This window comes from Elephantulus edwardii, unplaced genomic scaffold (assembly GCF_000299155.1).
Source record: "Elephantulus edwardii isolate Elephantulus edwardi_28Jun2011 unplaced genomic scaffold, EleEdw1.0 scaffold00048, whole genome shotgun sequence".
Lineage (NCBI taxonomy): Eukaryota > Metazoa > Chordata > Mammalia > Macroscelidea > Macroscelididae > Elephantulus > Elephantulus edwardii.
Window position 1 is genome coordinate 7,460,436 of NW_006399798.1, and position 18,406 is coordinate 7,478,841.

The 18,406-nt window shown below is 55.0% G+C and overlaps 1 protein-coding gene across 1 annotated transcript in view; it reads right to left on the reverse strand.

Annotated features, from left to right (window-relative positions):
- TTYH2 (tweety family member 2) overlaps positions 1–18,406 on the reverse strand; it is a 52,491-nt gene that overhangs the window by 25,562 nt on the left and 8,523 nt on the right. Inside the window, exons 2-4 of the mRNA XM_006886237.1 lie at positions 13,985–14,157; positions 8,092–8,203; positions 1,089–1,309 (exon numbers count right to left, since the gene is read on the reverse strand). Coding sequence (XP_006886299.1) covers positions 1,089–1,309; positions 8,092–8,203; positions 13,985–14,157 — 506 coding nt within the window. The remainder of the gene's footprint in view (positions 1–1,088; positions 1,310–8,091; positions 8,204–13,984; positions 14,158–18,406) is intronic.

Sequence of the window (18,406 nt, forward strand, 5' to 3'; positions counted from 1 at the left end):
TATCCTATCCTATCCTATCCTATCCTATCCTATCCTATCCTATCCTATCCTATCCTATCCAAAACATTGGAACGCATTGCTGCAGACACTGCATCAATCCTTCTCTCTTTCCAAGAATAATGTCCCTCTCTGAGGAATCACTTCTTTGAACATTGATTCGGTGACTGGGGTAATCAGGATGGGTGTGTCAGAGGCAGTGCAGTTGGCGCAGGATAGAGCAGGTTTTAGGGCTGTTGTGCATAGGGTCGCTATGAGTCGCAAACGACTCGATGGCACATAACAACAACAACAACATCCTATGTGTATGAGACAAAGTTTCTCCATCCTTGCCTCTACGGAGCACTCTGGCTGCATTTTCTCCAAGACTTATCTATTTATTTTTTGGGTAGTCCATGGGATATTCGGTACTCTTCTCGAATACCTCAACCCAAAGGCATTGATCCTTCTCCTGTCATCCTTGTTCACCGCCCAGCTCTCAGATGCATAGCAGGAGACTGGAAAGACTACGGCTTGAATCAGGGAGCTCTGGTGGCTTAGTGGTAAAAGAACTGAGCCACCATCACAAGCGTATGCAGTTCAAATTCATGAGATGCTTTGCAGGGAAAGAAAAGCAACCTCCTTCCAAGCGATTTACTGCCTCTGAAAACCCGCTGGAGGCTCGGATACTGGTCAGTTCCAAACCCGGGGTAAACAACAATAACAACAATAGAACTTGAATCAGGTGCACCTTAGTCTTCACACTGACCTCATTGCTCTTCAGGACTTGGGAGAGGCGCCTGATGGCAGACTTTTCCTGTCCTATACCTCTCCTGAATGCTCCCATACGGAGTACAGGCTTGGAAACCCTATTGGGTAATTCTACCCGCCCCCCCCCCCCGGTTGCCATGAGTTGAAACACTGCCGTGGGTGTGAGGATGGCACTTGAGGTCCCTGGTTAAGCGCTCCACTACGAGACACAAGGTTGGGAATTTGAAGCCACTCGGAGCTACCCTGGAAGATGCCTGGTGATCGGCTTCCCAGCCTGGGCCTTGATTCCCAGGAGGGAGGAGGGAGGCGCACGCCCCACACAGCCCCTCTTCTCCCCTCACCTGTAGTACTCCACGAAGTTCGTCTGGCTGGACACCTCGGTCAGCTCGGCAGTGACGCCCTCCCACACGGGCAGCCCCGACAGCTGGGTGGTGATGGTGTCGGCCATCCGCTGCATGACCTTCAGGGTCTGGATGTAGTCACCGTGAGCCGCGAAGATCTCGCTGAGCCGGGCCAGGTGCTGCTCCAGGTCCAGCTGCATCTTCTGGGTGGTTCCGGAAACCTGGGGAGGGGCGGTGGGGAGAGCGGGGAGTGCTGAGTGCGGCCCTCCAGGCAGGAGGAAGTGACAGAGGTGAGGCTTGTGGCTCCAGCTCTGGGGGACCCGGAGTCCCACTTGTAGGGGGGGTGGGCAGCAGCCCCAGGAAGCGCAAAACAGCAAAAGCCCAGCCACCCAGCAGGCCCCCCTCACAGCCTCAACCCATGCGGCTGGTCTCCAGTCAGGATCTGTGCTCCAAACCCCAGCGCAGAGCTGAGAAATTAAATATCTATTCCCACCCCCCTTCAAATTCTTAAGACTCTAACCTCCCTGAGTGTTGAATTCCCCTTTTTTTTTTTTTATGGGGCACTTCATGAATTTGCGTGTCATCCTTGTGCAAGGGGCCATGCTAATCTTCTCTGTTTCGTTCCAATTTTAGTATATGTGCTGCCGAAGCGAGCACATGAATTCCTCTTTAGAAGAAGGAACATGCCTAAACTGAAGAGCGTCTCTGTTGCCCCCTGACCATCACCCCAAGGCAGGTGTCTAAAAGCCCCGGAAGAGAAAGGCTATATTGTCCCACTAGCAACAGCCCAGAGGCTCCTGGGGCACAAGGGGACCCAACATAACAGAGATCTTGTCCTGCCTCTGAAGGACACTGGACTCAAAGCCAAGTGCAGGCCCCGCCTGTGGGGTGGACTCTGACTCCCAGGACAAAGCAGAAGTGCAACACGGGGTTTGCAAACCCATCCTCTTTTCGGAAGTGGAACACCTCTTTCTCCCACAGAGGCTGGTGGGACTGAACCCCTGACCTTTTGGTTAGCAGAAAGTGCTTGTGCACCGTGTCACTAGGGCTTCCTGGGCATTTGCCAGCGCCAGGAAATCAGAGCTTTCTCTGCCAGTGTCCCCTGGCCCTCAGCTTGGCCTTAAGTTCTTGGGGTGTGTGTGTGTGTGTGTGTGTGTGTGGACCCCAGGCAAGTACCTGTCTATTCCCAGAGGTGATGGCTGTGACCAGGCTTAATTGGGTGTGGTGAGCCCTTCCCAACAGGGTGTGGGGAAGGTGACATTTACAGGAACTCAGCAGGGTTAGGGAAAGGCTCAGTGCAAGACTGAGCAGATCAGTTGGCCTTGAGTCAGTGACAACACTAGTTCAGAGCACAGCTGTGGTCCAGAGGCTTTCGATGGTTGGTGGTGAAGGAAACAGAACGCCAGGCTTTTTTTCACAGGTACCTCTACGTGGACTTGAACCTCCAGCCTTGTGATAAGCAGTTGAGCACCTTAACTGCAGCTCTCAGGGACTCCCAGGGCTGGGCACTGGAAAGGCGCTTTCAAGTCATGTAGACCCAGGTTTTCTGAGGACACAGTGCAGGGTCCCCAGGTGTGTCTCTTCTGAGCGGGGCCGGCATGCCGGCAGCAAGGCAAAGAAGGGCTTTGTTGTTCTGAATTGTTAGGCTCAAAGAAGAAGCACAACTCTGTGTGTGTGTGTGTGTGTGTGTGTGTGAGAGAGAGAGACACACACAGAGACAGACACAGAGAGAGAGAGACAGAGACACAGAGAGGGACAGACAGGGAGAGACAGAGCAAGTGAGAGCTCGTGAATGCCCACTCCTCACCGGCAGCCTGCGGCTCAGGAAGAATGCTGACAAGCCGCAATGACAAGCCAGCAGCCAGGCCGACAAACTCCGAGGAGTTAACACTGAGGCTGCGGCTGCCTCACACCAAGTTCCTGATTCCGGAAAGGACAATGGCTCTTTGTTTCGTTGTTTTTCGGAGCCAGCGCCTTGCCCCCTCTTCCTGCCTGTGCCTGGTTCTTCAAAGCGGGTGGAAGGTTACGAGATGCCAGCGACCCTCAAGTCCAGGCGCTGGAGCTCCAGATTGGGGGGGGGGGCAGCTAGCAAAGGTAAATTTAAATTCAGGACTTAAGACCCAAACCCCCACAGCTGTCGAGTCAGTCAGTGGGGTGGGGTGGAGGGTATCTCTGGGGCTGTCACCTTCAGGTAAACACAGCACCAGAGTCTCCTGTGGAGCTGACCTTGTAATTAACCACTACACCACCAGGGCCCCGCTGAGAACTCAGTATCATCCTTCTTGATTTAATAATATACGTACAGGTACTTTGCAGCCTTATGATACAGGGATGCTGTTATTAACTGATAGATAACTTTTAGGAGCAAACCCAGCACACGTGACACTCCTGTGAGCCTGCGTGAAGGACATCAAGGGAGCCGTGGTGGCGTGGGGCCTAACGCATCAGTGTGAACTGACGGGCCGGTGGTTCGAATCCATCAGGTTCCTCCTGGCCCGTCTTCTACAAACATTTAGGACCTTGGGAACACAGTGGACGGCTGTGAAGGGTTAGAGTCAACGTGACGGCAGTGGGTCTGGGTTTCTGGGGATTTAATATCAGGAGCCCCTGGGAGGTACCAATGGTAATGTGTTTGGCTGCTCACTGAAAGGTCAGAGGTTCAAGCCCACCCAGAGGTGTCTCGGAAGAAAGGCCTGGTGATCTGCTCTGAAAGGGCTGCAATCAATTGAAGGGGAACTGACTTGTGTATCAAAAGAACTTGGGAAATGATCTTTAAACTTTCCCATAAGGCCACTTTCATGCTAGATCTTTTAACACTTCTGCTTCGGAAACCTCAGCTCCAAAAAGCAAGACACTCAACAGCTGTCAGCGTCTGGCTTTCCTCCTGATGTCTTCCCGCAGGAAACAACACAAAGCAACAAAAATTACCATCACAGAAGGGCCCTGCCCACATCTCTCCCTCCCCCCACCCGCCCCTCAAGCCTTAGGGTTCCTGCACACAGTGCATCGTCAAGGAGACTGGGGTGAAACCACCCCAGATATGGGGACCGCCCTTCTCCCAGCCTGCCCTCCTCTCACTCAGGGCCGAGCTGAGTCTGGGAGGAGTGAGGTGATGATCCCACAGGGCAGGGCAGAACTGGCCCACTGAGCGTCCTCGATTGTAATATCTGCGGTATTTAAATTGTGGTTCTGGAGAAAAATGCTGAATAAACAGGCCTTCAAGAAATGCAGCCAGAATGCTTGTTGGAGGCAAGGAGGGAGAAACTTCATCTCTCACACTTGGGGCACGTGGCTAGGAGAGGCTGTTCCTTGGAGAGGGACATCGTGCTTGGAGAGGTGGAGGGTCAGAGAAAGAGAGGACGACCCTCAATGAGACAGACTGACACAGTGACTGCAGCGATGGGCTCAGAGACGATGAGGACGGCACAGGACAGGGCAGGCTCACATCTCTTGCTTGTGGGGTCACTCGGAGTCGTACTCAACAGCACAGAGAGGGGGGGTCTGTGGTGGTGTAGTGGTTAAAGCACTCAGCGGCTAGCTATCGTGCTCTGGAGGAGGACAGCGTGACATCCCGTCTCTGGAAAGAACTACCCGGGGGCAGGGGGCCTGTTCTACGGGGCCATGAGGATCTGGAATTGACACACCGGCAGGGAGTTTGGTTCTGGTTTAGTCTCCACGGGAGGAGTCTGCCAGGCCTCTTTCCTGAAGAGCTGCTGGTGGGTTTGAAGCAGCGACCCTTTCGGTGAGCAGCCCAGGCCTGACGCCTGTGCTCCAGGACTCCTTCACGGTAGCAGCTCTCCCTGTGAACTCACTAGAACCGCAGTTTCTCAGGCCAGCCCATGAGTCAGAAATTCTGGAGGTGGGCCCTGTGATGACGTTTTAATAAGCCCTCCAGGCGGTCTGAGAAGCCCTGAGGCCGCCTCTCCACCTGGCGACGTGCTCGGGGAGGCAAGGGGGGCAGGATGGGGAGGCTGGACCGCAGATGCAGGGAGGACGTCACCAGCTGATCCTGACTCAGAGAGACCCTGCAGGACAGGACAAAACTGCCCCGGAGGGTTTCGAAGCCTGTGAGTCTTTTTGAGGCAGAGAGCCCCCTCTTTTCTCCTGCAAAGCAACTGGTGGGCTTGAACAGCCAACCTCTTGGTTAGCAGCTGGACACTTAACCGCTGTGCCACCAAGGCTCCTCTTTGGGACGGTAAAGTGGAGAAAACCTAGGATGAAGCCCTGGGTTCTAGCTTTCACCTTGGGGACAGGACTGTCCTCTTTCTGTGCCTCAGCTCCTGCGTCCCATGCTCCCCACAGACGCCTGGGGTCCAACGAGATTGAGCCTGAGGCACCCACACGTCGTCTATCGAGCTCCAAGGGACATGGAGAAAGCGGAGAACCCCCCTGGGATAGGGAGTTGGTCCAGTAACTCTATGGGCACTGGACCCTGGTTTTGCCTGTCCCTGGGCTCCAGCATCCCAAGTGACCCCTTGGTGATGGCCCCTTAGGATGTGGGGGGAGCCCACCAGGACCGTCTGCACCATCAGGGCACAGCCCTCTGTGGTCGAACATCACACCCCGGGACTGGTGGAACAGGAAGGGCGGGAGGGGGACATGGACCATCCACTGTGTGCTCCCCAGAAGCCTCTTGTGGACTGGAGCTCCCAAGACGGCCTGGGTTTCATCTGGTCTCACAAGTCCGTGAGCACCCCTACTTCGCCGCCCACCTATTGCCCTCCCCAGCTAAGCCTCCTCTCAGCAATTATAACAATTATTGTAATGATCTCATTATCATAATCACCCCATCTGGAGCGTACTTTGTAGTTGACGAGGTGCTTTCACCAACACTCTCATCTCCAGCCTCCACTCTCAGTCTGGGCCCTGCTCTTCTGTTTGTCTGTGTCTGTCTGTCTCTGTGTGTGTGTGTGTAATGGTCACTGACTCTACCCTGCTCTTCTGTGTGTTGGGGTGTGTGTGTGTGTGTGTGTGTGTGTGTGTGTGTGTAATGGTCACTGACTCTACCCTGCTCTTCTGTGTGTTGGGGTGTGTGTGTGTGTGTGTGTGTGTGTGTGTGTGTGTGTGTGTGTGTGTCTCTGTGTCTGTGTGTGTGTGTCTGCCTGCCTGCTGTCTGTGTCTCTGTGTACGTTGGTCACTAACTCCACCCCACTCTTCTCTGTGTGTGTCTCTCTCTGTGTTCTTCCATGTATGTGTGTGTGTGTGTGTGAGATGACCATGGACTCCACAGCAGGGGTTGGGCTTCATTTCAGTCTGTACCTACCCAGCGGTGCTGTGGGATAAACGCCTGGCAATTGACTTCCATAAAGTTCACAGCCAAGGAAACCCTGCCTGTAACTCGGAGTTGTCAGGAGTCAGGATTGGTTTGATGAGACAAGGAGCCCTCCGAGTGTCACAGGTTAGCCACTCAGGGTCACAGCACTGGGGCGTTCCCACAGAACCCTCCTCTCTGGACCAGGCTCCGTCTACGAAGTTCTGGTGGGGGGTTGGTGAGGGGAGAGGTCAAACAGCAGCCAGAAGCTGATACCACCGAGCAGCCCCCTCCAGGACCCTCCGTGCACGGGAAGCCCAAGAGACAAGGCAAGCACATCTAGTAAAGCAGCGCTGGTGGCACGGTGCATAATGCGCTTGCCTGCTAGCCAGAAGGTCAGCAGTTCAAATCCACCAGCGGGTACTCAGGAAGCAGGTGGACTGTTTTCCTCCCATTAAGATTTACAGTCTCCCAAGTTCAAAGGAGCCGGGTCATTATAAGTAGGACTCAACTCTCCAGTGGTGGGTTGGGTTTTATCGTATCAAGATGTGAAACTGTTCTCTACAGACACGTCAGGAGGCGTGAGTAACCCACGCTCCCCTCGCTTCCTGGGCACAGTCCCTGACAGGGAAGATACATTTTAAAAGAGGGTTCTATTTCGTATAAAGATGCTGGATTGAGCGAGAGACAGATGCCAGCCATACACGAAAGCAGAATGTTTGACACAGTAAAGAACATGTGGACCTGTTCTCTAGGGACCAGTATATAAACACGTTAAGCCTGCGTATGCTTTGCCCACGGGGCATTCGGACACTAGAGGGGACGCCCCCATTTCATGATTAATCAGTCTCTCAGCTCCCCCATTCAGCCAACCCGCCCTCACCCTGGTGCTGTCACAGACCGGCCACCTGGGACATCAGCCCTCCGTCTCCCAGGTGGGTAGGGGGTCCCAGTAGACACGTGTGACCAGCCCTGGCTCCAGCCTGCCCGCCAGTCTCAGAAAGGGCCTTCTGGGGCTGGAGGGACCTGTGTCTTTAAGGTGAGCCGTTGACCAAAGGATTAAGGGCTTCGAGCAGCTTAGGGGAATAGGAGGGGCAGGCCCAGAGGGGGAACACCCACCTCCACCGCACCAGCAGATGCCAGTGGCTGCTGGTCACCAAGGGCCACGTGCTGTGATGGTCACTATCTGCTGGTGACAGATCCAGAGAGGAACCGGGAATAGGAGCATGGCCAAGGACTGGGGCCTAGGAAGCTGGCCTTTGCTGTTTCTACGCAAACCTCGCCTCCAAGGGGCTGCCCAGCGAACCTGCCCAAAGACCACCCAGCTTACAACACATGGCAGGCCGAGGCTGGTATGTGAGAAACCCGGCTCTCGTCCACTGCCACTGTCCCCGTGGCCTAAGGCTCAGCGGCCCCACCCACTGCCCCCAACCGAAAGCAATGGTTTTTAGACTGTACCCCTTCTCTCGGATCTCCTGAAAATGGAACCTGCCCCGCTCCTCCTGGAAATGACAGGGTCCAACCCGCCTTGCCGCTGTCCCTCCAGGCCCTGCATTAGTCCCCTCTCTGGCCCTCAGCCCTGATCTCTGCCAGGGGAGCAGAGAGCCCCGTCCACGCTGGCAGAGGACACCGCGGCCCAGCATCACACGGGCCCTTGTGTCGGCGCTGCCACCGGTCTGACTGGGGCCCTTGTTCTGGCCGCACTGACCTCCTGGGTCGTGGCCAGGTCCCCCAGCTGCCCGCGAGCCTTACCAGAGCATCAATCCCGGAGAAGGTGTGGTTAGCATCGTTCAGGGCGTAGATCAGCTGGGACACCCCATCGTTGGTCTCGCTGTTTCCATAGAAGCCGACGCCAACTGCAGCACTGCGGAGGAGACCCCAGGGAAAGGTTAGACAGGGCACCAGTGGACACCGTGGCCATCCATCCGGGTGGCCTCGAGGGTCCCAACACAACAGTGTCTGATGCAGCCGCTCTGCGTGGAACCTGTACTTCACCGCACAGGGGGGCTCGGGCACTGGTGCTGTAGTGAACCCACACACCTGGTGCCCTAGCGACACCTCTGGGAACACGCCCGCCCCTCTATGCCCTCTGCCCGATCCTCCTCGCCACCCACGGGCAGTCTGTTCACCTGCTGAAAGATGTCAGCTGTGAGAAGTTCCTTCTGCAAACGCGGCCGGGCTTCCCCAGCCTGTGACTAAAAGCAGAACTACAACTCTGGGTGGGTGTTTCAACCTCTCCCTGTTAAACTTCACCTCGCTGACTTCAGTCCAACCTTCCAGGCTAATCAAAGCCCTTCCCAGCTTCACTCTGCCATCTCTCACGCTTGATCTGACCCATGCCAGGTGAGGTCATCTGAAGACATAGGCATCAGGCTCCTCCTGGGTTTTCATCCGTCCAAGCATCCACAATTTTTTAAGACGAAATAAATGAACACACAGACAGGCATACACTGCACCTTGATCCAAATAATCTTCCAGTCACAGGTATTTCTTGGTAGGAAGCACAACCCCTAGGGAGGTCTGGTGGCCTAGTGGCAAGAAGCTGCACTCCGTCCCAGAGGTGGTGGTTGTTATGTACCGTTTTGAGTTGCTCTCGACTCATAGCGACCCTATGTACAAGAGCACTAAACGCTGCTCTATCCTGTGCCAACCTCGTCGTCTCTGAGACACTCATTCCCACCACTCTACTCACAGAATCGATCCATCTCATCGAGGGTCTTCCTCTCTTGCGCTGTCCCTCCACTCTCCCAAACATGATGTCCCTCGCCCAGGGCCAGTCCCTCCTTGCAACATGCCAAAGTATGTCAGACGAAGCCTCAGAATCCCTGACTCCAGGGAGCATTTGGCTTCATCCTCTCCGGGACAAACGTGTCTGTTCTCCTAGCAGTCCGCGGTTCAAATCTACCAGATGCTCTGCTGGAGAAGGTGGGGCAATCTCCTCCTGTACCAGTCAGATCTGATCTGATGGTACCCACAAAAATTAATAACTTCTTTAAAAAAAATAAAGCACAACCCCCAGGCATATTGTATTCCTATGCATGTTATTTCCATGGGTGCTGTGTTATTTCCATGGGCATATTATACGCGGAAAAATATGGTTCTTATGTTGTTGTGTGTCATTGAGTTGCCTGCGGCTCACAGCAGTCCTGTCCTGAGCCAATCTCAGTGACTCTGACACATCTACCTGCCCCATTACCCCAGTTACTGAGTCAATCCATCTCTTCTGGGGTCTTCCTCTCCTGTGCTGTCCCTCCACCCTCCCAAACATGATGTCTTTCCCCAAAACTGACCTTCTGGCAACATGGCTGAAGTCTGTGAGACAGAGCTTCAAAATCCAAGCCTCCAAGGACATGGTTATTAGAATCTTCCTTTTTTTAAAGGGAAGGATTTAAAATGGGGTCCTGTGGGCTATTTTGGAGACCTCTTTGCTGGTGCCCTCAGCTTCTAATTTAGTGTTTCTTGGTCTGTGGAGCACAGGGCAGAGCCCCCTGGGGTCCCTGTTACCAGGAGGACACCACCGAGTGTGGTCTGGGAGCGGGCACGTCCACAGCAGGCTCCTATGCGTCCCATGGGCTGTGCGTGCACACACGCCGACGAGGCGCAGACACAGAAGGCAGTGTGGTGCAGCAGGTCATTTAAAATGGCCCTTCCGGCCAAGTGGTGGTTGTTGATAGGTGTCACGGAGTCTGTGTTGGCTCACAGAGACTCCGAGCACAACAGAACCAAGCCTGCTCCGCCCCGCCGTCCACACGTTCCACTGCTCGGGCCACAGCCACGGGTACCGTCAGTCCACCTCACTGCGTCTCCTCTTTCTCTGACCACCTTCTTTTCTAAGCGCGAGGTCCTTTTCCAGAGACCAGACCCTCCTGACAAACATGCCCCAAGTATGGAAGGAGCAGAATCCGTGCCTCAGAGCACCCCGGCCGCACGCACTTCTCCCAGGACGGACGTGCTTGTTCTTCTGGAAATCTACGGGATAGCCTATCCAGCCTGCCGGCACCACGGTTCAGCCACAAGCCTCCCTTTGGTGATGTGCTGTAGATCCGAGCCACTTTGTGCTCATGACCTCATTCTAGAATGAGCTGTCTGCTGTGTTAACGAGGAAGGACCAGGGTGGGACGTATCCCGGGTCCCCACCTCACTGGAGGGTTTGACCCAAGGTATCTCCCTAAGTTCTCTCGCGGGGGTGGTTGTAGCCCTGAGGTTCTAAACCCAGCAACATTCTTGGAAGGCTCAGCCCTTCTCTGTGCGGGACCATGCATCTGTCCCACAATCCACTGCCTGCAGCTGGTCAGTGAGCCACGCTGTCAGCCTCCACGAGTCCCTGCCGCCACGTGCTCAAAGGAGCCCTCCAGGCTGAATGAAGCCTGACCCACGGATTTGGGGCTTGTCGGCCTCCACAACCCCACGAGCCATTTCCCTGACGCTTTCTAATTTTCTAGGAGATACTGTAATGAATTATCAAACCAGCAGAGAAGGAGGAAGGGCCTTGGGCGGGACAACTGGTGCTGTTGTTGTTAGATGCAGGTGTGGCGTGCGAGGGCATGTGAATTACCTTGGAATCAGCTTCATGCTGTGGACGGGGGTCTGCCTCTCTGTGAAGTTAGTGGGTGGAGGTCTGACTCTGCAGCCTTACACCCACTGCTTTCACCGAATACAGAGATGACACTGAGGTATCAGAGATCACGGGGGGATGGCAGGTCAAGGCAAAGCTCAGATCTACTCCCACAGGGTCGTGGTGAGCCGGAGTCGACTCAACGGCACCAGCAACGACAGACTGAGATAGAGGGTACACAGACCAGGACAGACTAGATACAGACGAGCAGACTTTCTCTCTCTCTCTCTATCTCTGTCGAGTCGAAACCAGCTTGTGCCTGACCCTCCAGGGGTTAGGGCTGTTGTGCATAGGGTCGCTATGAGTCACAGGTGACTCAACGGCACATAACAACAACAACATCAATCACACTGCAGGAGACTGACCAACTTTCTTCCTGAGAACTCCTGGTGGGTTTGAACTGCCTGCCTTTGAGTTGGCAGCACAGCTCCTTACCCACCAAGCCACCAGAGCTTCGTAGACAGGGACATCTCAGATCAGATATACAGATGAGAGACACAGTAGCCATCTCTCTGTCTCTCTCTCTCTCTCTCTCTCTCTCTCTCACACACACACACACTCACTCTCTCTCTCTCGTTTTCCATCTATGCTGTTTTTTCGATTCAGCCAGGGTTGTTCACTCAGCTTTGAAATCACTTTGCTGCCCCACCATCTAGCCCAGCTTCCCTGGAAAGTTCACATATTTACTGCATTTCCTTGATTCTCAACTTTAGTGAAATCCGATCGTCTCAAATAGCTAAAGAAACTCTGGTACAGGCACCCAATGGAGTATTACGCACCACTGAAAAAGTCAGGAATTCATGAAAGACTGTAGAGCACGCATGAATCTAAAACAAATGATGCTGAGTGACTGAGTCAGTCACAAAAGGACCATTGTGATAGAAGACCACTGATTTAAAAAAAACAAAACAAAACAAAAAACCAACCACTGATACAAAAAGCTAAGAAAAAAGGCTACAGACGCGGCCAATCTTGGGAGAGTTACCATCAACAGGAAGGGAAAGAGAGAGGAAGAAAATGAATTAAAAAAAAATCAAACAACATATGTACTGAAAAAAATGTGGAATAAAATTCATTATAGCATTTAAAAAGAAAAACGAAGTCAAAGACTATTATCAGCTCATGGCTTGAAAAGACCCCTGCTGGCTCCCGGTGTTTGTAACTTGGTCTCCTAAATGACCCGTTTCATGACCTGGTGTTTCCTGGGCGCATCCACACAGAGCCCCTGGTGTGGAGTCAGGGTGCTGTAGGCTTCACACTTCTAGACCTTGATGTGTCAGAGATTTTCCCCGTGTGGTTGTGAGATGGGTCTGGTCTGTGGAGGCCCACGGAGGGTCCCTCGCCTGGTGCCACCAGCCTGGCCCTTGCAGGTAGAAGACCCCTCCACATACGTGCTCCAGTCTCCACTGACGTGAAGGGCTTCGAGGTTGGCGGCTGGCCGAGGCTTCTTCCGTAACTATCTACTCTCTCTCTTCCTCGGGCCTCTCTCCCCTGGATCTGAGGCCTCGATACCACCTACCGACTCTCAGCTCTACAATCGCTAACTCCAGCCCCGTGCTCCCCAGGGCTCTCTCGGCTTCTCCACTTGGAGGTTTCAGAGGCACCCGAAACACACTCTGTGATCTGCTCCGCTTCCGGTTCTCGGCAGATCTCATGTCTCGATGGCTGCACTGTGGCTTCCAGCCAGGCTGTAAGCTGGGGGCCTGGGGGGGTGGGGGAGGAAGCAGGTCCTCCCCCCATCATCATCATCATCACTTTGTCACGTGTGAGCCCCTTGAGGCACCGCAGGCTGGACATTGGCTCTCTGAACGGTAACCACCGTGACCCATCTGCCCTCCCTGCGGGGAATCCCGGCCGTTTCGGCTCCCAGCCCCAGCTGGACTCTTTAGGTTCATTATTTAAGCTCAGGCCATGTGTCTGCGTCGGCTCTGGGCTCTGTCATGTGCTTCTCGCTTGTCTTCTCAGCATCACAGCTCTAGGCGCTTCCCTGTCTCTGCCCGAGTGATCTTCACACACTAGGCAGGGTGGTGATAAAGATGTGTCTGGCCAGGTGAGCCTGCCAAGGCCAGCCAGGTGAGCCAGGTGAGCCCGCCAAGGCCGGCCAGGTGAGCCCATCAAAGCCAACAAGGTGAGCCAGGTGAGCCCGCTGAAGCCGGCCAGGTGAGCCAGGTGAGCCCACTAAGGCCAGCCAGGTGAGCCAGGTGAGCCTGCTGAGGCCGGCCAGGTGAGCCAGGTGAGCCCACTAAGGCCAGCCAGGTGAGCCAGGTGAGCCTGCTGAGGCCGGCCAGGTGAGCCAGGTGAGCCCACTAAGGCCAGCCAGGTGAGCCAGGTGAGCCCACTGAGGCTGGCCAGGTGAGCCACTCTGGGCAGCCTCTGGCACACCCAGGCTCACATCCTTCACTCCACTCTGGATTCGCAGATATAACAGACATTTGGGGCTGAAAGTCTTCAACCCCAGGAAGCCCCAGACTCCTGTGTAGATGCCAAAAACTAGGAAAATGAGTGAGATCCAGCAGAGACCCAGCACATGGCTCTTCTTCCCAATCTGGGGTCCCCGAGCCAGGAGCCCTCTCCTCCCCATCAAAAGCAAACAGCAGGCTAATGGCAGTCAATGCTACTGATACCATGTGATGGCAGAACAGATGCAGCCTGATGCAGGTGTCCTCTGACCTCACTTGGCTGGGGCTCAGGGTCAGAGAGATGCCCAATGCCCGGCCAATGCCTCAGGTTGCGGCCTGCCTGGACTGGACAAGCCCACTCAGGGCAGGGGGCTGGGGGCTAGAAGGTGGCACCCTTATGGAGGACCCCCTGGCATCTGGTTCCTGCTGCAAGAAGCAAGATGGCACAGGGACAAGTTTTCCAGGAGGTCCCATGCCGGTCAAAGGCCACCTTGTCAGACAAGGAAGGGGTGTCATCGATGGGCATGGTGGCTGCCTCACCAGGGACACAGGCAAGCTGATGCTTAACTCCAGTGCATCTGCCGAGGCTGCCCCCAACCCTCAGGCCAGACCCCGCCAGGGGGACACTCACCAGCAGACGAGCCCGGCCACCACGGCCGTCCAGGTGACACAGTAGGAGCCGAGCTGCTTGGTCTGGCCGCCATCATCCCGCCGGCAGCAGCACGAGCAGACCAGGTAAACAGCGAGGAAGAGGAGGTTCAGCGCAAGGCCCACGGCGGCCACGAGCCCCAGGAACAGCAGCGACTGTGGGGAGAGGAGAGGGCTGCGGTCAGTAGGGGGGCACTGCCCCCAAGACCTCCACCAGGGGGTGTGAGCTGTGACTGAGCCTCACATCGACGGCCACCTGAAACAGACTGAGTTTGTCCCCTGGCATCCTAACCTTTCCACTGTGGAGACGAAACTCTGGTAGCACAGTGGTTCAATGCTCAGCTGCTAACGAACAGGTCAGAGGTTCAAACCCTCTCAGGGGCTCCTTGAGAGAGTAGGCCTGAAAGTCTGGCTCTATAAAGATCACAGTGGAGGAAACCCTAGGTTTTTGGGGTTGTAACCGTCCTGCAAAGTGGCTAGGAGTCAGAACTGATAGTATAAAACGCATCCAGACCAAGCCAGACCCACTCCCAGTGACACGCTTGGGTGGGGACAGGTGACCGCAGGATGCGGGGTGCTGGGAGAGGAACAGCAAAGGCTAGTGCCAGGCTTCTGGTTCCCACACCTGGATGCAGGTAGAGGGTTAGGCCCTGCCTGACCTGCAGTTCAGAGCAGTGTAGAGGTAATGAGGCTGTCGGTGAGGAATTGCTACCTGGGGAAGTTAGAGGAGGTTGGGGAACACCTTTGAAGAGAAGGACAGTCCGTGCACCAGCCAGCCCTCCCGGGGAAGACAGCACTGAGCTGGATGCCGGGGATGCCACCTGGAGTAGCCACCTCCTCCATGCCAACCAAACTCAGGTGTGGTCAAGACCAGCTCGAGGTGACCTTGAGGGTCAGAGCAGCCCTGTGCTCAGAGGGCTTTCCAGTGGGGAAGCGGATCACCAGGCCTTTCTTCTGAGTGCCTCCTGATGGACTTTAACCTTCCAGCTAGCAGCCAGCGTGTTAGCCATTTGCACCACCCAGCAAGCCCTCTGTGCAGAGAGCCCGCTGTCCTGGTCAGTCATTGTCTGCCCAGAAAGTGAAGCACCTCATTCTAGGTACTGGTGCCCATTGGCAAGTACACTGTAGAATGAAAGGGACAGTTGATCCCCAGGTGCCAAGGGGGCAGCAAGCCCAGAACCTGCCCAGAACAGAGGGCAGGAGGCATCTGGGACCTCTGCCTTGGGAATGGCACTTTCCCAGGCTGTCGGGTGTCTCAGTGAGCCACTGTCCATCAGGAAGCCGGTGTCCCCTCCCCTTTGCTCTAATCTCCTGATTCAGGCAGATGAACACCAGCGGACAGCAGATGTGGTGGCTGCCACACAGGGCTGGGCTGGCCCTAAGCCGGGCTCCTGAGCTGACTACTTCCTCTCGTTGCCTGTGGTCCCCTGCGAAGCCCAAAGGCCCCAGGGCCCCGTTCTGGGCTGTCTGGTGGGGAGCCTGCATTGACATCCCCTTTTACAATGCTCACAGTCGGCCCAGTGGGAAGAGTCTGGGCCCTTTCCCGTTTGTCATTGCTTCTAGGTGCTGTCAAAACGTCCACGACTCACAGAGATCCTCTGAGCAGAGGAAGCCATGCCTTTGCACAGGACCATCCTCCTGACGTCCTACACGGTCACGTCCACTGTCAGTTACTGAGCCAGTCCATCTGGTGGGGCTTCTCTTTTGGGAAAGACCCTGGACCTTTCTCAGCAGGATGTCTTTTCCCACAGACAAGCCCCTTGTGTCAACACAAAGGACGTGAGACAGAGTTTCACGAAGCTAGCCTCTAAGCAGCACCCCGGCTGCACCTTCTCGAGGACAGATCTGTGTATTCTTCTGACCGTCCACGGTGTGTTCCATACTCTTCACCAGCACCACCAGGCTACTGGAGGCAGTACTGTGCAGGGACACACACAGCCTCACGCGACACGTGTGCACACATAAGCAGCCCTCGAGGGCAGTGGGGTGGCTGCAGTCCTGAGGCCCCGGGGACGGAGCAGGGTGGTGAGAGGACCTGCTGGACACACCCACCCTGAGCCTGCATTGTCTGCACTGCTGCTCCCGGGTCCAGAGGTGGTCAGCCTGAGCAGACTCTGAGTCCTGACAGACGATGATGACCCAGGTGGTGGGACAACCCAGAAGAGGCCCGAAGGTCCAGGGAGGAGTAGGGGGACAGGCTTGACTTAAGACTTGCCTCCCACCTCCACCAGGGAGCAGTGTGTCAAAGGTGCTGCCTCCCCTGCCCTGCTCAGCCCTCAGGTAGCTCAGAAGACAGGTCAGGTGACTGGGCGGGCACCTGCTGGAGTCCTCCCTGGACCAAGAGTTAGCACGGCCTGCACGGAGCGACACGATGGGATCTGGGGGCCCACTTCCAGCCCCAGCGCACATTCTCCCAGGAAGTGTTGAGGGAAAGTCAAGATGGCAGGGGGACAGAGCCTTACCTGTGCTGCCTAGTGGCTTCGGCAGTTCAAATCCACCCACCGTGCCTTGGAAGGACGGGCCATTTCCTGTCACGATTTACAGCCTCAGAAACCCAACGGAGAGTCACTCCATGTCCAAACTACCTGGACTTCACGGACTCAAAGTGAAAGGGGGCCTGGTGGCTCAGTGGTCAAGCACTCAACTGCTACCAGAGTCAGTAAGTGGCCGTGGGAGAAAAGATCTGGTGATGTTTCTGTAAAGATTACAAGCTCAGAAACCCCCCGGGGCAATTCTCTATCACATGGGGTCTCTACTGGGCCAACCACAACTCGGCGTGAAGGGCAGCTCGATGGGAACGCTGACTCTCAAGTCCCAGCCTGGGTGGAGAGGTTCAGACTGAACTTTGAGACGATTCTCAGGCGGTTTCTACCCTTCAAGAGTCACAATCCACTCCACAGCTGCAAAGCCAGGGCACAGTCCCTGGGCAGCGCATGGAATTAAAAGTGCTCTGCCCCCGAAGGTGCGTGGTTCGAATCCAGATGCTCTGCTTGAGAAGGAGGGGCAATCTCCTCCTGTGCCAGTCAGATCTGATTTGATGGTACACACACACACACACACACACACACGCTCTGCTGTACACCAGTCAATTGGATTTGACAGTACACACACACACACACACACACACACACGCTCTGCTGTGCACCAAAAAGTTAGTGGTTCAAGGCCACCCAGAAGTGCCAAGGAAGAAAGGCCTGGCTACCTCCTGCTGAAAAAGGAGTCCTTAGAAACTCTATAGAGCACAGTTCTGCTCTGACACGCGTGGCCACCTTGTGACAGGGTCAGCGTGGTTTAAGGACAAGCTGCATTAGTCAGCAGGAACACTCCAATTTCTTTTTTTTTTCTTTTCTGAAAATGTAACCTTTTCTTTACCCAGAATTGCTCAGGAGAGTATGAGCTCCACGCATGGTCTTCCCCACACTTTCTCAGAGTCCCTACCCCCCTTGAGATCTCTCTGCTAAAAACACCAGGGATTCCCTCAGTAGTTTGCAACCCCCTCCAAGACGCACCCAGCAGGTCCACTCCTGGGCACGTACCTTCTAGAACAGCGGCTGGTGAACCCAAAACACAAACGCTCACCAAGTCCCAAACTGAAAACAGCCCACAAGGGCACCAGAAAGAGGGTTAACATACAAAGTGTGTGAGATTCGTAAAATGGTGTTTGAAAGGCAGGTTACGGTCCGCACTGAGCCATGTGGACAGACTCCCAGGTGAACATCAAGGTGAACCAGGCCCCTAACAGCAGAGGCTGTGCTGTTTCATTTATAGGAAATTCAAGTCAGAGAAATGAACTCAGGGGCAGAGGCCCCAGGTGCAGCGACCAACGGGAGGGCACTGGCCAGGAGTAGGGCGGAGGGAGTCCCGGGGCATTAGGAAGACAGTTTTGATATGGATAGTGTCAGCTCCAGTTTGGAACCAACCCCATGCACCACAGACGGCAGACTGTCCGGTTCTTTCTCCACCACCAAAGTCGTTGCCGTATCTAAGAGCCCTTTAGAAGCCACTGTGTTAATCCAGCTCATGCGAAGTTTTCCTCTCGTTTGCTAACTCTCCACTATTGACATGACGTCCTGCTCCAGACACTGCTTTCTCCTGAGAACACGCTCAAAGTAAGCAAGACCGAAGTCCTGCCCTCTCTGCTCCTCGGGTGCCTTCTGGAGGCCCTTCCTCCGAGACCCAACTGTTCTTCCCGCTTCAGTCCTTTCAGCATCCTCATTCAGACACACCAACATTTCTTGATCTTCCTCTTTCATCGTCCAGCTTTCACACGCACGTGCCCCCTCTCTTTCTCTCTCATTGCCAAAGTCAGAACCGACTCAGAACATGTACATGTACAGCCAAGCACAATCAATAAGAGTGCATCTGAATTCCAAAATCAATCTCCATAATAGTCTATGTGTTTCCT